This window comes from Macrotis lagotis, chromosome X (assembly GCF_037893015.1).
Source record: "Macrotis lagotis isolate mMagLag1 chromosome X, bilby.v1.9.chrom.fasta, whole genome shotgun sequence".
Taxonomy (NCBI): Eukaryota; Metazoa; Chordata; class Mammalia; order Peramelemorphia; family Peramelidae; genus Macrotis; species Macrotis lagotis.
In genome coordinates, this window is record NC_133666.1 from 411,463,959 (window position 1) to 411,482,583 (window position 18,625).

The window sequence follows — 18,625 nt, forward strand, 5'->3', positions numbered from 1 at the left end:
AAAATTTTTGACTCATAGAGGAAAAAGTTGCACATTTGACTTGACAGTTTTCTTCAAATGATCCTATCAAGAGTAATGTTTTCAGATAAGAAAGGACTTCTCTTTTTTGTACTTTAATACTTTTTTTATTTACTTGGTTTAAAAAAATTTGGATTGAGATTTCCTAGAGAAAAAGAACTCCAGAGAAGAGGGTAGATTGATTATATATGTGTGTGTGTGTGTGTGTGTGTGTGTGTGTGTGTGTGTGTGTGTGTGTGTATATATATATGAATATACATATACTAAAAATACTAAACATACTAAACTTATTTCTTTATAGGGTTAACTCATAGAATAATTCCAATCATTCAGATGGGTAGTTTTTTTTTCCCTCCTCTAATCTTAGGACAAATTGCCTGTATCCATTTTTTATTAAAATTCAGTTGTGGTGTGTCTTGAATCCAATCCATTCCATCGAAATTGGATTTTGTTGTGTTGCATGTAGAATTAATAAGCATGTTGGGCTATACTATGCCGGTCTACATAATTATCGTGCATATTTTAGCATAAATATAATTAAATTATAGCTGTATATAGCATCTTGAGTTTAATAAATCATTATCTGTTGTGTTAGTATTACTTTTTTTCTACTTATTTAACCCCTTTATTGACATGATTACTATCATTAATCTCAACCACTAAGAATTAAACCAGTTTGGTTTCTAGAAAAGGTTTTTTTAGTTTTCTCAGCATTCATTTACCTGTCTTATCTCTGTATCAAAGTGAAAGAGCTAACATAAAGAAAGTGAGTTGGGAGAACATAATTCTGTTTAGGTAGGTAGGTAGCAGTCTTTAAGACATGATGGTCATATCTGGTATGGAGTGGGCAGTTAGAAAGAATTTAACAGTTGAAAGCGTTAAGGGGAAATCTGTGTAGATTGAAGAGATGAATATTGAATTTATCCAAATGTCAGTTATTGGTTATCTTGAAGCTACTCGATTGTGTTAAACTGATATAAGGACAAGTATATAAGCAAGGTACTATGAATTTCACTATTTTTGTAATGTATTGGGAGAAATATTGGTAATATTATTTCCCAATTTAATCATTAACATTTTTAGGTGAAAAATTATTAAAAAGATGTTTTGAAACCTAATTTTGTATGTGAGATTGCATAAAGCAGTACCCTTAAAGACAGTCTTTGAATTAATTGGTGATTGAATTAGTTTTATTTTTGTTGTTTTCTGAAGTCCTCTGCAACTTCCTTTGACAAATCTTATTGAAAGTCCATTAAAAATTTTTAAATGTAGATCTACTTGTATGTTGAGTAAAGAAAACCATTAAAATTATTTTTGATCAACTTTGCCTTCTAAGTATCTTTTGAGACTACAGTATTTGGGGAAAGTAGGGAATTCTGTGTTCTATATGCTATTAAGGTCCATCTTGATGATAGTATAGTTAATAGCACTTTTTAAAAATGGAGAATGATTTTTACAAATTTGAAAAATATTTTACTAACAATATCTAGATAATTGATAACAATTAAAATTAATTTTTGTGCTTATTTTGAAGATTAATGATATTTTAATGAAAATTATATGCCCACATGAAATCTTAGTTTTATGAGCAACTTTTTGTTTAAATCCATATATATTTGATAAATCTACTTTGAAATGGCAGATAATATAACATTTATATATTCTGTATTTTTTGCAGACAGGAAATTTTTCTAGCTGGTCCGGTAGTTTCCTCATGGATGATAGCATGTCTAATACTCTAAATAGTCTTGAGGAACAAACTAGTGAATTTTACAGTATGGATGAAAACCAGAATGCATCTGCTCAGCAGAGTTCACCCACCAAATTCCTGGCTGTGGAGGCAAATGCAGTGTTGTCATCTCTACAGACAATTCCAGAATTTGCAGAGACATTGGAACTGATTGAATCTGTAAGTTTGCTATTTTATAGTTCAGTGCATTAAAAATAATCAAGTTGACTGTTTAAATTTGCTTTGCAAAAGTCTGTATGTAGAATAAATGTTAAATTATTGTCTTTGAATATTTGTTTTTTTCCTAAACTCCTTTGATTGTTGGTCATTAGCGGACTGTTATTGTTTTCCATGTGACTATAATTTCAGAGTATGTATCAAGTCTTTCTAACAATAGAATTCTGAAATTCAAACCTTTTGTAATAGATGAGAGAATCAGAAATAGAAAGACCCTTTGAGGATCAGTCTGATGACTTAGCCGAGACCCAGAGACATTTAGTGACCTGCTTCCCCAGGGTCATAATACTGGGACCCGAGTCTTTTATCTTCAGCTCATATTTGTCCCTGGAAAGCTGAAGGACCTTGGGCAGATCACCTCATTTATCTGAGTTTCTATTTCCTCCTCTGTAAAATAAAGGGTTTAGACTATATCTCCAAACTCTTGAGTCTGTGAAAAAGTAGTTTCTTGGTTGGTCATTGTCAAACAACTCAGATCACAACTCCTTCATACTTTAGTAAAGTATGACTTTCTGGAATTAAAAAAAATCATCATTGAAGCCAAACTGGTCGAACTGGTCTTTGAACCTAACTGGGTTGGTCCTTGTATAGCAAACAAAAAGTCTAATCCTAGGTCTATATTTAAAATTTAACTTCAGGTAGATACTGATTAAGGACTAATTTTTATAGTAACTATGAACTTCTTTTAAGATTATCCAGTATTGGGCGGCTAGGTGGCACAGTGGATAGAGTACTGGCCCTGGAGTCAGGAGTACCTGGGTTCAAATCTGGTCTCAGACACTTAATAATTACCTAGCTGTGTGGCCTTGGGCAAGCCACTTAACCCCCTTGCCTTGCAAAAAACTAAAACAAAACAAAACAAAAAAAACAAAACGAAGATAATCCAGTATCTGTTGATTCCCAGGTTGCTTCTTAAGCAGGTACTTGTGACTGGATCTTTGATCAAAAATGCTGTCTTTGATATTGTCTATATTAAGTACAGTTTCTTAAGAAGGCATATGAAAAAACATGAATGATTATAATCTCTGGCTATGGTAATATTTGCTTACATCTTACACATCTTTCAAATATAGAAGAAGAATTTACAGAGTACTTTGCTCATGATAATCCTGTGAGCTAGGAAGAAAACAGGTGTTATCTTCTCTCTTATGGATAAGGAGTGAGACTTCAATAAGGTAAAAGTGAGAGTCAGGATTTTAGTTCCATTGTCCTTTCTGCTGTACCACATAATAATCTTATCTTTCTCAAATTTGAGCAAAGTTAGATATCAACTCTGCAGCAGCATAGGACACTAATAAGTCACTGAATTTGAGACTCCTGAGCTAGAAGATCTTCCTTATTTTATATATATATATGTATTGTGTGTGTGTGTGTGTGTGTGTGTGTGTGTTTTGTTCTTTCTGTCAAAAATTTTCATGAGCTTATTCTGACAAGGATATGTTCAAAAACAGCCCTGGAAAAATTCTTTTTACTTATATTTAAAAGAATTTACATTTTATATTGGCTACTTAAAAAAATCAAAATAAAAGTTTATTTTAGGTAATTTTTTTGTTTGATGTAAAAATCAATTTTGAAAGTTGCACATGCTTATTTTCTAGTGCTATACTATTGTGAATTTGTTATAATTTTTCTCTATTGAACAAGAAGGTAAAAAATTTTGTTGTGTAATATTGTATTAATTCTTGAATTTTATATTTATTATATATTTTTATATTAATATACACTTATCTAACACATGCATATACAATATATGTTCATATACACATGTGTATGTGTGTGCATAAAACTTTGAAATAACTATTGCTTTGTAATGTCTTTCCATGTTAAAAATTACTCAAGATGTTATTAAATTATTATCATATTCAAACCATTAATACATCTAAAATATGCACTTTTAAAAAAAACAGCTAGATTAATGAATTACAACATGAATTTAAATATGCTGACAAAATAGCTAGCTCATTACTGACATATTCATTCATTGCATGATCTTGACAGTTATTTTCCTAAGCATTGCATTTTAAGTTTAGAGATTTGGTTCTGGAACTTCCATTTGGATGAGTTAAAATTCTGAGCACAGATGATTTAATCTTCCCTTACCCCTCTATTCTCCCAAATAGGGAACTTAAAAAAAAAATCTAGCAGTTCTTCCTGAGAAGTAGCCCTCTGCTTGGGTCAGTACAGAATATTCTACCAGGACTTTGTCTTCACTAACAAATCTCACCAACTGCTGGTCATGTACTGTGGGTCTTTATCACTTGTGGGCATACAGGTAGACCTATAGAGTGAAATATTCCTGTGTGAGCCGCATAGGGATTTATGAATTACAGAGGTATGGTTATTGTTCGACTGTTTCATCAGGAAATGTGGGCTCATTCTTCACATTATATTTTGTATACTTTTTTATGCTTGTATATATTTTTGTATACTTTTTCTTACAAAATAGTTTCCTTGAACCTAATTTGATCTGAACTGCCAGCTATGTAGTTCATTCAGTTTATTCCTAGCATCCCTATCAGAAGGATAAGTTAGTGTTGATGGCTTTGTCCTTTGCTCTCTAATCTACATGGTGTAGTGAGGGAAGAGGAAAGAGTGTCAGAACTGCTGTTGTCCTGGTCCAGCCTGTAGAACCCCAAATTGCTGAGTGACCACAATTAAAATCATTTCTATTGTTTCTGCTGAGACCATCTCCAAGACAATTGCCCAGCACTGAGAAGGGCAGCATTTCCTGTAAGGAAGAATTTTTCATAGTGGTTTTGAATGATCACTGTCACACGCTCCATATGAAGAATAAAAATATCTTTAGATTTATTGAAATGATTGATCTTTTCAATAAAGAGGATGGGTTATATGCATGCAAAACCACTTTTCATTCTTTGTTTTTATGATATCTCAAATATCACTTATCACTGTCAGGATGTCTGTCCTTCATTCTTGAAAAAGACCCATGACATCAGGTCAGTGTTGTCATGAATAGCACATGAATTGGATTTGAGTGATGGGTTCTGTGCCAAGTTACCAGCCTCACTTTCTCCTCCAGAACCATCTGGGTCCAAGTGGCCAGAGATGGATCAGAATGACTTAAGATATGCGAGGTTATCAAGGTTAAGTGACTTCCCCAAGGTCACACAACTAGTAAATGTCAGTTGTCTGACACTGGATTTGAACTGCTCCGGACTCCAAGGCCAGTATGCTATCCACTGCACCACCTAGCTGCCCCTTAACACTGTATGTAGACCAAGAAACTTAAGAACCAAATGTGGAACAACTCATTCTTTTAAGATTTGGAAAAGGAGTATGAGAAGGCTGTACATAGTATCACCTTATTTATTTAACTTCTATATAGAATATATCTTGTGAGATGAATCAAAAGTTGAAATTAAGATTGCTGAAAGAAATATAGACAATCTCAGATATGCAGATGATACCACTTTGGTAAGTAAGTGAAGAGGAATCACCCTCTTGATGAGGGTGAAAGAGACATAAAAAAACCTAAGATCTTGGCAACTGATCCCACCACTTCCTGGTGGGAAGGAGAAGAAATGGAAGCATTGTCAAATTTTATATTCTTGAGTTCAAAGATCACTGCAAACAGCGAAAGCAACCATGAAATTAAAAATGCTTGCTTCTTGGAAGGAAACTGGCAAATCTAGACAGCACACTAAAAAGCAGAGACATCATTTTGGCAACATAAGTTCTTATAGTCAGAGCTATGATTTTTCTACTATTAATGTATGACTGTGAGAGTTGGAATATAAGGAAAGCTGAGCACCTCAGAATGGATTATTTTGAATTGAATTGTTGGGGAAGACTTTTGAGAGTCACTTGGAGAGAACGAAGATCAAATCAGTCGATATTAATTTAAGGTATTCGTTAGAAGGTCAAATACTGAAGGCCAAATACTTTTGGCAACATGAGAAAAAAAAGACTCATAGGAAAAGACCCTGATGTTGAAAAAAGATAGAAGGCAAAAGAAAAGGGAAATGGCAATGTATGAGATAGATAAATAGATAGATAGTGTTATGGAAACAATGAACATGAGCTTGGAAGAAGGATCTGGCATGCTCAAGTCCATTGTTGAGGTGCATCTCACCAAGCAGTGGCTTGTACATTAGCTTTTCCCAGTTCTTCTGGGCAAGAAGGTGAGAATGAGCATATCTAGGGTCAAGGAGTTTCAGATTTTAAAAACTATTTGTTTTAATTATTTTCATAATGAACTCAATGTGTCGAAGTGAGATATTTATATATTATTTCAAATATTTCAGATTGGAAAGGGAGTAAAACTGGGAACTTAAGTGGTATTGTGAAAAAGTAACCAGCAAAAGTAGATTGCTAATGATGAACATAAGTGGTTTTGTTGAACCCCCTGGGAATAAAGTCAACTATGTTCAAGATTATATCTAAATGTCCTATCAAATTAACTTTAATAATGACTTACTGTGTTGCAGGATCCTGTAGCTTGGAGTGATGTTACCAGTTTTGACCTTTCTGATGCTGCTGCTTCTCCTGTTAAACCCACCCCAGTTAAATTGATGCGAATTCAACACAGTGAAGGCGCCATGGAATGTCAATTTAATGTCAGTCTTGTACTGGAAGGGAAAAAAAATAATTTCAGTAGTGGAGAGAATGATACTATTCCTTCATTATCCCCAAATGTGGCCAAGTTTAGCACTCCACCTACTATATTAAGAAAGAAGAGAAGAATGCGAGTTGGTCAATCACCAATTGGTGAACTCAACGATGGTTCATTTAATGACTCTGTCAACATTGCACTAAAACATACACCGGTGAAAACACTACCATTTTCTCCTTCACAGGTATAGTGTTTGTGTGTGTGATATTTTAAGTCCTTAGCAGTACTTGAGTTTTCTAAAAATTGATATTGTAATCCAGGGACATGGATTTTAAAATGTGTATTTAAAGTTTTTACACAATGAGGGCTAAGTTTCTAGTCTGCTTTGGACTGAGGAATCAGTCATGTCTTAGATTTTTTTTAAATAAGAGTAGGCTTCGAAATACCCATGAGTAAAGTGAAGTTTTATGATATATTTCTAAAGCACATTCAGTATTAAACTTTGTTTTAGAAGAAACTTTAGATAGCAAATGCAGAAGTATTAAATACTCTTGTGAATTTTAAGAAAAAGAGGAATAAATTTTAAAATTATTCATATTTGACATTTATTTAAATGCTTCATTGGATCTGTTATCTCATTAACATGACCACATTTCAGTGTTACAGATTGTAACTCATCTACCCACATTCTCAATACCTGTTCATACTCTACTTAAAATCTTTCATAAAGACAAAGGAGTAAGCATTTATTATACATTTAACTATGTGCTAAGCATTGTGTGCTAGATCAAAATCTACCCAGTGTTCTGGAGACCTATATCTAAATCCTTTACTATTATGTGAATACCTGTATAGCATTTGGGTGCCATCCTAACATTTAATTAATGTTAGTGTTGATAGCCTTTAACATTAATATAGGAATTTTTAAAAGATAAAAATTGTCTTTAACGTGTTGGTCCCTTTCCCCCCTTTATTTTAAGTTTTTCAATACATGCCCTGGAAATGAACAACTTAATATTGAAAATCCTGCATTTACATCAACCCCAATCTGTGGCCAAAAAGTACTTATCACAACTCCTCTTCACAAGGAAACTACACCCAAAGATCAAAAAGAGAATGCAGGGTAAGTATTTCGAGAAAGTGGTTAGTGACTTTTAAAGTAGTTGAAATAACTATAATTTGTAGTATGTTTATAATCCCATAAGATCATTCTACTTAAGAATTTGAAAAAGGAACTATCTCCTTTTGTTCCCTAGACTAGATGAATTATTTTTCAAAAAATAGGAACAACTGGAGGAGAGGTGACTTGGTTACTTGTTAGGGATAGATATATACTTGAAGGTAGACTTAGATAACACCTCTTTGGTTCTTTTGACTTTATAGTTTTAAAATTCTAATTGCCCCCTCCCTATTGTATCCCAGATCTTTGTAGTCAATAAAATTTTTATTTAAAAAAAAAGAAAAAGAAAATGTGAGTATGCATATTAAATTTTTTTAAACATATTTTGACTCCTATCTATTTGATAGGTTTAGAACCCCTACAATTAGAAGATCTATACTAGGTACCACACCAAGAACTCCAACTCCTTTTAAGAATGCTCTTGCTGCTCAGGAGAAAAAATATGGACCTCTAAAAATTGTGGTAGGTATACAATTTTTTTCCCAATCTAGAATAAAAGGATATTTTATATATTTGGTGATTGGTAGGTGCTTTTTCTTTTTTTTTAATAAAAGAAAGATTTTATTTATTTTGGATTTTACAATTTTCCCCCCCTAATCTTGCTTCCTACCCCCCCCACAGAAGACAGTCTGTTAGTCTTTATGTTGTTTCTGTGGTCTACATTGATCTAAATTGTTTGTGATGAGAGAGAAATCATATCCTTAAGGAAGAAAAAATAAAGTATAAGAGATAGCAAAATTATATAATAATATATAATTTTTTAAAAAAAAATTGAAGGTAATAGTCTTTGGTTTTTGTTCAAACTCCACAATTCTTTCTCTTGATACAGATGGTATTCTCCTAGCCCAAGTTGCACTGATGGAATGAGCAAGTCCATTAAGTTTCATCATCACCCCCATGTTGCTGTTAGGGTGTACAATGTTCTTCTGGTTCTGCTCATCTTGTTCAGCATCAGTTCATGCAAATCCTGCCAGGCTTCTCTGAATTCCCATCCCTCCTGGTTTCTAATAGAACAATAGTGTTCCATGACATACATATACCACAGTTTGCTAAGCCACTCCCCAAATGAAGGACATTCACTTTAATTTCCAATTCTTTGCCACCACAAACAGGGCTGCTATGAATATTTTTGTACAAGTGATGTTTTTGCCCTTTTTCATAAACTCTTCAGGGTATAGACCCAGTAGTGGTATTGCTGGATCAAAGGGTATGCACATTTTTGTTGCCCTTTGGGAATAATTCCAAATTGCTCTCCAGAAAGGTTGGATGAGTTCACAGCTCCACCAACAATGTATTAGTGTCCCAGATTTCCCACAGCCCTTCCAACATTGATCATTGTCCTTTCTGGTCATATTGGCCAGTCTAAGAGGTGTGAGGTGGTACCTTAGAGATGCTTTAATTTGCATTTCTCTAATAAGTAGTGATTTAGAGCAATTTTTCATATGGATTGCTTTGATTTCCTCATTTAGTAGATGCTTTTTCTTAAAATAAGAATGAATGGTTATGATTTGATATGAAAAATGTAGGAGTAGTTACCCACCATAAAATATGAGGTTGTTAGTATAGTGAATTTTCAATTTCCTTGAGTGATCTCCTTAAATTTAGGCATTGGAAAAGTTTATCTTTACAGATTTCTTTTCATAGACATCCATATTATATAATTTCATCATCTTATCTTCACATAAGTCTTTTTCAGATAAAGTTAGCAGCATTTTTGTCCAAATTTCTTAAATTTTCTTGATGTGCTTAAAATCATTAGATAGATGGATGGATGGATGTAGATATCTATATGTAAAGATATATGTATGTGTATGTGTATGTGTGTGAGTGTGTACATATATATATATCAGTATTCTTGTAAGGAATAATTTAAGATTTTAGATCTATTTCATTTCATAATGATATTCTGTAGTCAATTATATGTGAATCAAATTAAATGGGGGGAGGGCACAAGCTTTAAAGTAATGATTTCTTCTAGATTATTGCCTAAAATTATAATGAAAGCTAGAAATGCTTATTATTAGAATATAGTAGTAATTTTGTTATACAATTTCATGGAAAGTATTAAATGTAAAATTATTTTCTTTGGAATGATGACAAATAATGCCTGTGATCTTTAAAAAAAGACAAATTTGCTAATATAACTCCTATATGTCCCCTCTTCCAAGTAAGCAGCTTTAAATCTCATTTTAATTTGCAAAGAACTTTGCAAATGCCTTGTAGTTATGTTTCATTTGCTAATCTTAATTCTCTTGATTTAATCTGCTGGAAATATTGATTACCTGAGATCTCTTTTACTGCTGTTTAACTAAAGTATTTCTTACATATAGAACAATAATTAAATTTGTCACTTTATTAAGAGACTTTGAGGAAACTTTCTATTTCTATTTCTAGTGACTAGTTGATAGGGACAAACTAAAGAGAAACAGTGAGATGTTCAGTACTACAAGCAACTTGCTAAGATTCTCCAGTTTCAGAGAAGATAATGGCCTTCACTTGAAGGGTTTCTTTGTCTTGGAGTTTATTCTGCCAATTAAATCACAGCTTGAGTGTAAAGGAGCTTCACTAAATGTTGGGAGGAACTGTGTCAGCTCCTTGTTTGATAGAAAACTAAAAGAACACAAGAAAGTTGAATTGATGAATAAAGTTAATGATTTTTACACTTTTTTCTCCTTCTTTGCTAATTTATTTATAGCCCAGTTTGTATTACATTTCCCACAATTTTCCATTTCTAAATTATCTCCATAGTTTTAAAAACTTAGTTTCCTTTTAAAATACATCTGGAAAATGTTTATTTCCTACCCTCACAAAGTAGATTTTATTAACTTGGTGCTCATAATGTGCTGTTATCTGTTTTTTGCCATAAAATGCAGTATACATTTTTTTCAATTTCAAAAATTTCTAGGGCTTGCCAAGAAAAATATACAAGTAGTGGGAAAGTATAGAAGGTGAGCTTATATATATGAGGAAAAAGAGTGGTTTTAAGAGAAGGAATATTTTTTCATCCTTTAAATTCAGTCACAGCCACTTGCCTTCTTGGAGGAAGATATTCGAGAGGTTTTAAAAGAAGAAACTGGAACGGACATATTCCTCAAAGAGGAAGATGACTCTACCTATAAAAGCTGCAAACAAGAGGTAAATTTGGAATATTGTACTATAGCAACTGTTAAATCATTATTATTTTGTTCTATAATAATTCTTCCTTTAAAAATTGTTTATTCCAGCATGTTTCTTCTGTGAAGAAAGTCAGAAAGTCCTTAGTTTTAGATAATTGGGAAAAAGAAGAACCGGGCACTCAGCTATTAGCAGAAGATAATATTTCAGATATGCAGGTTGGTGAATAGCTTTTTAAAATATAAAACTGAAATTTAAAAAAAAATTAGTTTTTATAGTATTTTGTCTGAATTGATATTGTGCTGAATGTCAGGTTTTAATTTCCTGTTTATTAGGTAGCTAGTACATTATTAGGTAGAAGTACATTAGAAATTCACAGTTGATGAGTTCTTTCAATATATGGTATTATTTTAACTAATTTTTAAAAGAAAGTTTTATACTCAAGCTCTTGAGTATAAAGACAAAAAAAATTATTCCAAACAAAGGAAGTTAAGTCTTTTCAACCTTAATCTATGTATCACTGTGGTTGCCTAAGGAATCAATTGTATATTTTCATTATTAATTATAGTAGATAGTAATAGCTGTCAGACTCTGCTTGGCAGTTTTAACTCACTATCCTCACTTTTGAATAGGTACATATAGCCCTGGGAATTTGCATTTCTTCCCCCACCCCTTCCTTTTTTTCCCTTTATTGTCAAAACTCTGGAATAAAATTGCATTTTAGAAAGTGAGTTTCACAAAGCCAAACCCCAAAGTATATGTGTATGGTCATTGGGATAGGGAGCATTTTTTTATTGTTAAAGCATAAAAAGAAAATAATCTGAGACTTTTTTTTTGTTGTCCCTTTCTCAAGTCTTTACTCCATTTCTCCAAGTGCTATAATAATAGTAGATTTTCAGATTGCAGAAAGATGAGGTATTTTATGCAGCCACTCATTATCAGACTAAAGTAAAGCCATTAGAAAATTATAAATAGCTATTTTCATTTTTTTCCCTCTTTCTTTGATGCTGCCTACTCTACCAGCATATTTCTAGATGTCCTGATAGAGAGGGTTTGGGAATACTGTCAATGTGTTCTCTTTAGAGGATGTTATTCATGTCCCCTCAAACACCTGTCCTGGCTCTCTCTTTCTTCTTGCACTATACCCTTAGTCAAAAGTAAGGAGGTTTCTTTGATCTTCTTCAATGGATTTGTGATCTCACTGATGTGGTTCTTTCTCTAATAATACAGATTGCAACTCATCCAAACCTACCTTTCATGTGCATCTTGGCCATGTTCTCCCATAAATCTGCCATAGGGATCCATTTGTTGTGCCAATGGAGTTTTCCTTTTATTCCTTTGTATTGCATGGATATCGTTGAATTTGTTTCTTGGTTTTCCCTTATTATTACTCTAAAACTCTGCATTATAACCTTGAGTCTCTTCTGTTATACAGAAGGTCACTTAGACTGCCATTGATCATTTCTATTGGTAGAGAGCTCTCTTCCAAGTCAAACCATTTTGTTGCAGGGTTATTGCTCCTCTATCTCTCAGAAAACTCTTCCTTATGTGAAAATGACTTTCAATACTTTCCACCCTATTGGCAATTCTCTGATACAAACAACACAAATCTCTTTTTTTCCATGCTACAACTCTTGAAAAATTCTAAAGGCCCCTGGGGTCCAATCTTCTTTACTTCAACAACCTTAGTTTCTTCAACTGTCCTAGTGTTTTAGAGTCTCCAGGTCTCTTATCAAGAGGCAGCATAATGTAGAGGAAAGAGCAGTAGACAAACACCTAGGCTCAAGTCCTTCCTCTCTAGTTGTGTAATCATGGGCAAAATCCCTTAACCTCTCTAAGCCTTATTTTCTTCAGTTACAAAATTGGGATATTAATGTCTGTAGTATTTACTTCATAGGGTTTTTATAAATATCAAATGAAATAGCCTTAAAGCATGACATCTATTATTTTGACTTTCTTTATTTGGAGGATTACATCATTCCAGTTGTCAGTATTTCTCTTAAAATATGATACCTACAGTGTACTACTTTATATATAATCTAACTTTATGGACTATTATGTCCCTTGAGTCCTTGATTTAAATATTGTACTAATACTTATGTAGCCTGGGATATATATTAGATTTTCAAGAAGCCAGAGTTGGCTTTTACAATGCCCAGAACTTTTTCATTTAGACTGATGTTTTGAACTGCTGTTAAGCCATATTTTTCTCATTTAAAATAAAATCTAAATGGAAGATTATACCTTTGTCTATGGTATATTCATCTTGTAGTTTTGTTGGTCTAGCTTAGGGAAATGTTTTAATTTTGCTTCTGTCATCTGGCATATTAGCTTTGCCTCTTTCCTAACTTTACAAACTTGATGAACAAAGTACTATGTCCAACATAGTTGAGATAATAAAGAGCAAGAATAAAGAAATTGAAGTGCTGGGGATTTTTTTTTAGGTTTTTGCAAAGCAAATGGGGTTAAGTGGCTTGCCCAAGGCCACACAGCTAGGTAATTATTGAGTGTCTGAGACCGGATTTGAACCCAGGTACTCCTGACTCCAGGGCCAGTGCTCTATCCACTACGCCACCTAGCGACCCCTGTGCTGGGGATTTTTGTTGTTGTTTTTTAGGTCAAATCTTTAGGAAAAAATATTTAGACAACCTTCCTTTACAGTCATATGTATAGAATAGATGATTAACTTTTTCCTTTTTTTCTTTTTTAATGTCCATTACTGCTTATATTTGTGTGTTTTTGGTGATATTTTCATGGTTAGAGTAAAATACAACTAGGATAACAATTCTCAAAAGCTATAAATTTCAATCCTTTTCTCATCTCCATCTCTGAAACCTTTCTTATCAATTACTCATCTTTAATATCATAGACAAAGCTTTCTTGGGAAAGGAGTAAAGCCACTTCAAGCTCAAATTTTATATTTTATCCCCTTTAAAATTTTAATTAGTTGTAGGTATTTTATTTTCATTTCTCCTTTTTCCCCCTTTTAGTCAGAAAATCTCTTTACAACATCTTTATTAATGATACCATTATTGGAAATACATGACAACAGGTGCAACCTGACACCAGAAAAACAAGATATAAATTCAGCCAACAAAACATACACACTTACTAAAAAGAAACCAAATCCTAGCACTTCCAAAGGTGTCAAATTGGAAAAGTCTCTTCAGGTATGGATTTATAAAATTTTTTTAGTGATTTAAAAAAATATTCAGTTATCAACTTGGTGCTACTGGTCATGAATTCGTTTCTTTCTAGACTGCAACCAATATAATCACTAAAGGATGCATTGACTGCTATTTTACAATTCAGTATAAGTTTGGATTTCAGAAACAGAATCTGTCATTACAAATCTGTGTATCTAGGTTAAACAATTTGTGATGTTATCAAAGACTATACTATTGGTTTTCAAGCTTCTTTGACTGATGGTACACTAAATTCATGTCTGTGTTTTTGGCACCCATCCTTCTATAACAAATGCAGCCTTGAAAGGATGTGTGGTTGGGACTGTCCTAGCAACCCCGTTGGTGCACATGATTGTTCTGCTTGAGTAATGATTGTCTGTGAGCTTCTGGCATGCAGGTCATACAACAGAACCCCTATCCCCGCTGTAATGAAACCATAGTACAGCTGCAGATCTAGGCTAGAGCATTGTTTGTTAGGTTACAATACACATTGTAAAATGTAGGAGGGCACTGAAGAGAGAAGTTTCTCTTCATGCCTGAGAGGACGCAGAAATAGCATCCTTCTGGGTACTTAAACATTCCTTAGAGATGATATTTGCAATCTGGTATACCCATAACTATATCCATTTACTCTCTGGATCATAATATTAGTTACACTTCTTTTTGGAAGCATTTTGGAGGATTTTGATAGTTGCTGTAGGTTAATATGCATATAACCATTTGAAAAATTTCACTACTCAGTATATGAAAGTCTGGATATATAAAACAGATAAACTGTAATTATTTGCTTCCTGAAGGATTCACATATCATTATTTTAGATAGCAAATTCTCAGTGCATTTTAAACTTTAATTTACCATATTTTTTCAGGGATACTTCTTGTTCCATAAATTCATAGTGGTATGATAATCTGTATTATAATAAGTAAAATATGAACTATGTGCCATTCTTTGAATTATTATGCAGGAAATTCATTATATTTTAAACAAATTTCTCAACTTCACATTCATTCTTTGTTCAGCCTACTCTTAGAAACTTCGATACAAAGCCTGAAAAAGGGAATTTCAGCCCAAGCTCAATTATTAGGAAAATGTCTTGTGCCCTGAAACTTCCCTTCCCCCAAGGGAATTATGAATTTGACCAACAATGAGAGAATTCCCTTTTAAACTTAAAATTCTTAATTGGTGCAGATACTTTTATTGTGGCAACTTGTAACTTTATTGTTATGTGTATTTCTTTTTCCTAGTCCAATTGTGAGTGGGAGGCAGTGGTTTATGGAAAGACCGAAGATCAGCTTATAATGACTGAACAAGCAAGAAGATACCTGAGCACGTATACCGCAGCAAGCAGCACTTCGAGGGCACTGATACTGTAAACCTCAGGGTGGCTGAGGATAGCGTGCCACTCCTTTATTACTGTGTATTCTGCACGAAATTAGGTTGCAGTGAAATTTGTCAATGAATTGTTTTTAAAATTTTTTAAATGGCCTTAAAAAATTTCCCATCTTTTTAATAAGTGTTCAGGCAGGCAAAAAGCTAAACCATTTTAGTAAGGGCAATCTTGCAGTTTTTTTAAGGGATTTTAAAAATTATTTTTAAAGAACAGTAAGAAAAGCAGCATTAGAACATGCGTAGGTATTTTAATAGCAAATTTTTAACATTTTGTTTCCATAAAATGTTGCCAGCTATCTTGATTCTCTCTTGATGCTGCAGTTTTGTTGTACAGTAGGTTATAAGTACTTAATGATTTCTGAAACCATATGGTCCATGTGTGGGAAGAACATGCCCAACTTGATGAAAGTACTTTGGCTTACATGCTTATTTGCTTATGTAGCACTCTATTCTACTATGTATAAAGAAACACAGTGGAAGGAAACATAAAAAGGTAGAAAGTTGCACTACTAGTTTTTTGTATTCTTCAAAAACAGTGAAATTAACTACAGTGTTAAATATATTTATTTGAAAATGGTACTAGAAATAAGATGGGTTGAATAAAGGGTTTTCATTTTTAGTACAGAGTCAGTATTTTCTTCATAAATCTCAGAAGAGCTGAGAGCTTTGTTGAATGTATTGTACAGTATGTAGGGGCAGGAAAACTTTGTAAATTGGAAAGGAGTCTGTTTTTATAATTTATTTTCATTTTAAAGCTTAAATGTAGATATTTATATATATATAATATATATATATATATATATACAGGGTGTCTAGAAGCCAATGTTGTTTCCTGTTTAACAGCTATATTAAGAACAATTTTGGACCTTGAAATATGAAACAGCAATAAGTTATAGGCTGCAAAGAATACAAATTCTATGCTGTATGTCACATCTACCTAAATATTGCACTATGCCCTTTAAATCATGTTGGTTATAAAGTAGTTATTACAAAATTTTTACTAAATTATAATTTAACTTTTTATTTTTTAATTATATCTGAGGGTCATGTAAATTAGCATCATAATTTGTACATGTGTTTTAAAATTGAGCATTTTATTTTGTTAAAACACACACAACATAGCACCATGGTCCCTAACCAAGTCTTATCTGCACTTAGAAGTTTATTATATTTACTTAGCATTTCAAAAATAGAGCAAATATTATTCTCTTATTTATACAGAAAAAACTTTTGTCCTTTTATAAAACTTTCTGTTTCTCTACAGGTTACAACAGTTGCTTCAGTTGCCTATTTTAGGTATTTGCACTTCTTTTATTTCTTTTTGAAGGAATGTCTTGGTTTGCTTTTGTTGTAGAGATTTTATGTAGTTAATTCCTTGCAGAGTATAATGGTGTGCTGTCAATTTACACTGACAGGTAAATAGAATTGTACACTGTAGTTTTAGTTATTTATAATTAACACACTCTCTCCCTCTCCACTCCTGAAGTGTGCTGCTATAGAGAATAGCAGAATCAGCTTGCTGCTATGAGAGACGGAAAGAGCGACCACCATATGCACTGTGTGTAAAGATAAAATCAAATGATGGCAGGTTCTCAAGTTAACTTTATGGGATCAACCATTATCAGGCAAATTCTTGCTGAATTGAGTTGAGCTTTGGTTGTCATACTGAAATATGAAAATAATACAGTGGCTTAAAAGAAGAAAGCAATAGCTCCAGGGTCTGTCCTCTGTTTTTATGTTATATGGGAATTGAAATAAGTATGAATTTGTAGCTACTGTGCAGTAGACCTAAAAGGATCTCAAACTATTTAAATCTGAGCCATTTTGGCTCTCCCCAATTTTTGTATACTGTAATGAGAAGTACAGAAAATATACAGTATTAAAATTATGCCTTGTTGATATCAAATAGAGCAACCAGTTTGGACCTCCTTAGCAATGTGTATGGGGGGCGGTGTTAATTCCTTGCTAATTAATGGACTTCTTGCAGAAGTTACACTATGAAAAACAAATTGACATAGCAAAATTATAAAGTATCATTTCATTTACAATGAGCTAGTGGCACATAATGGGCAATGGATTGATTTTTCTCTTTGAAACCCATAGCTAAAATGGGTGCACATAGTCTAAATCACCAAGGTCTATTATTTAATAAAGATCTGTTTTTTTAAAAAAAATACATAATTCTTAAATATTACTCCCAAATGTTAATGTATTCCCGATTTTATAAACCTAGGTTTACTGTTCATAGCATATATTAGGGTTGGTATTGGTTGAGCCCTTTAGCTAACTGCTTTGTTGCTTTTGCAAGAAGATGTCAATATTTAACATGTCATGCATTTTAAGTCACCTTTTTTTACTGTTCTGTATATATGTGTGCATTAATTTTACAAGATGTTATAATAAGATATACATGTAGCAGCCAAAACTTGCGTGGAAATGGGCTCTATGCATATAAAATATTCCATCTTGCCTTTGGGTTTTGACATTAATGTACAACAATTATGTTCCCCAAGTTGAGTTTTTTGTTGTACTGGAAAATTACTTTTCCATTGTAAGAGAATCTTGCGTATAATGCTGATTTATGTTAACATCCAAAATAAAACATCTGTGTACAAGGTGACTTGCAGTTTTCTTTTGTTTGAAGAATTACTCTTTTGTGTGTGATGGTATTGGTTCCACTAAAAAGACATGTTAAAAATAGATATGACTCCTCATTAAGACATAACCAGAATTGTTCAGACCAGCTATTTATGGAGTAATATATTGGATATCAACTCTTTGTATGAAATTAGTTTTGCCTTAGCACTCCTATAGGTTTTTCGTACCTTTTGGGGGGAAATGGAACTGCAGTAACCTCTCAGTGCTCCTTCCTTGAGTGCCTAGAGACAGTTTACACTGTATAACACCTTGGTTGCTTTTTTTTTTCTTTTGGCTTGTGAAGCAAAAAGACATGAGCATTTAAAATTGGCAATCTACTGTATTGAGATCTATCAATGATAATGCTGCTCTGGAACAGCAAACACTATTATCACTGCCATCATAATACTGTATGGGCTTAAATCTGGGCTGTCCAAAAATGGGACCCCCTGTGGTTAATGAACAAAGCCAAACTTCTGCAGAGTTCTCACTAAATTAGTAAATCAAAATATATAGTTTCTTTTTTCAATATAAACTTTTAAAAGTAAGATTGCACAGCTCT

The 18,625-nt window shown here is 32.9% G+C and overlaps 1 protein-coding gene across 3 annotated transcripts in view; it reads left to right on the forward strand.

The window, feature by feature from the left end:
- The window catches only part of MYBL1 (MYB proto-oncogene like 1), a 58,666-nt gene extending 40,250 nt beyond the window's left edge, over positions 1-18,416 (forward strand). The window contains exons 9-16 of one of the 3 annotated variants that reach the window (XM_074199465.1): positions 1,697-1,927; positions 6,433-6,801; positions 7,538-7,680; positions 8,085-8,199; positions 10,756-10,872; positions 10,962-11,069; positions 13,842-14,021; positions 15,282-18,416. In XM_074199465.1, coding sequence (XP_074055566.1) covers positions 1,697-1,927; positions 6,433-6,801; positions 7,538-7,680; positions 8,085-8,199; positions 10,756-10,872; positions 10,962-11,069; positions 13,842-14,021; positions 15,282-15,410 — 1,392 coding nt within the window. In that variant the 3' untranslated portion in view covers positions 15,411-18,416. The remainder of the gene's footprint in view (positions 1-1,696; positions 1,928-6,432; positions 6,802-7,537; positions 7,681-8,084; positions 8,200-10,755; positions 10,873-10,961; positions 11,070-13,841; positions 14,022-15,281) is intronic. The other 2 variants (XM_074199464.1, XM_074199466.1) reach the window with 2 other exon arrangements.
- Positions 18,417-18,625: the final 209 nt, after the last annotated feature.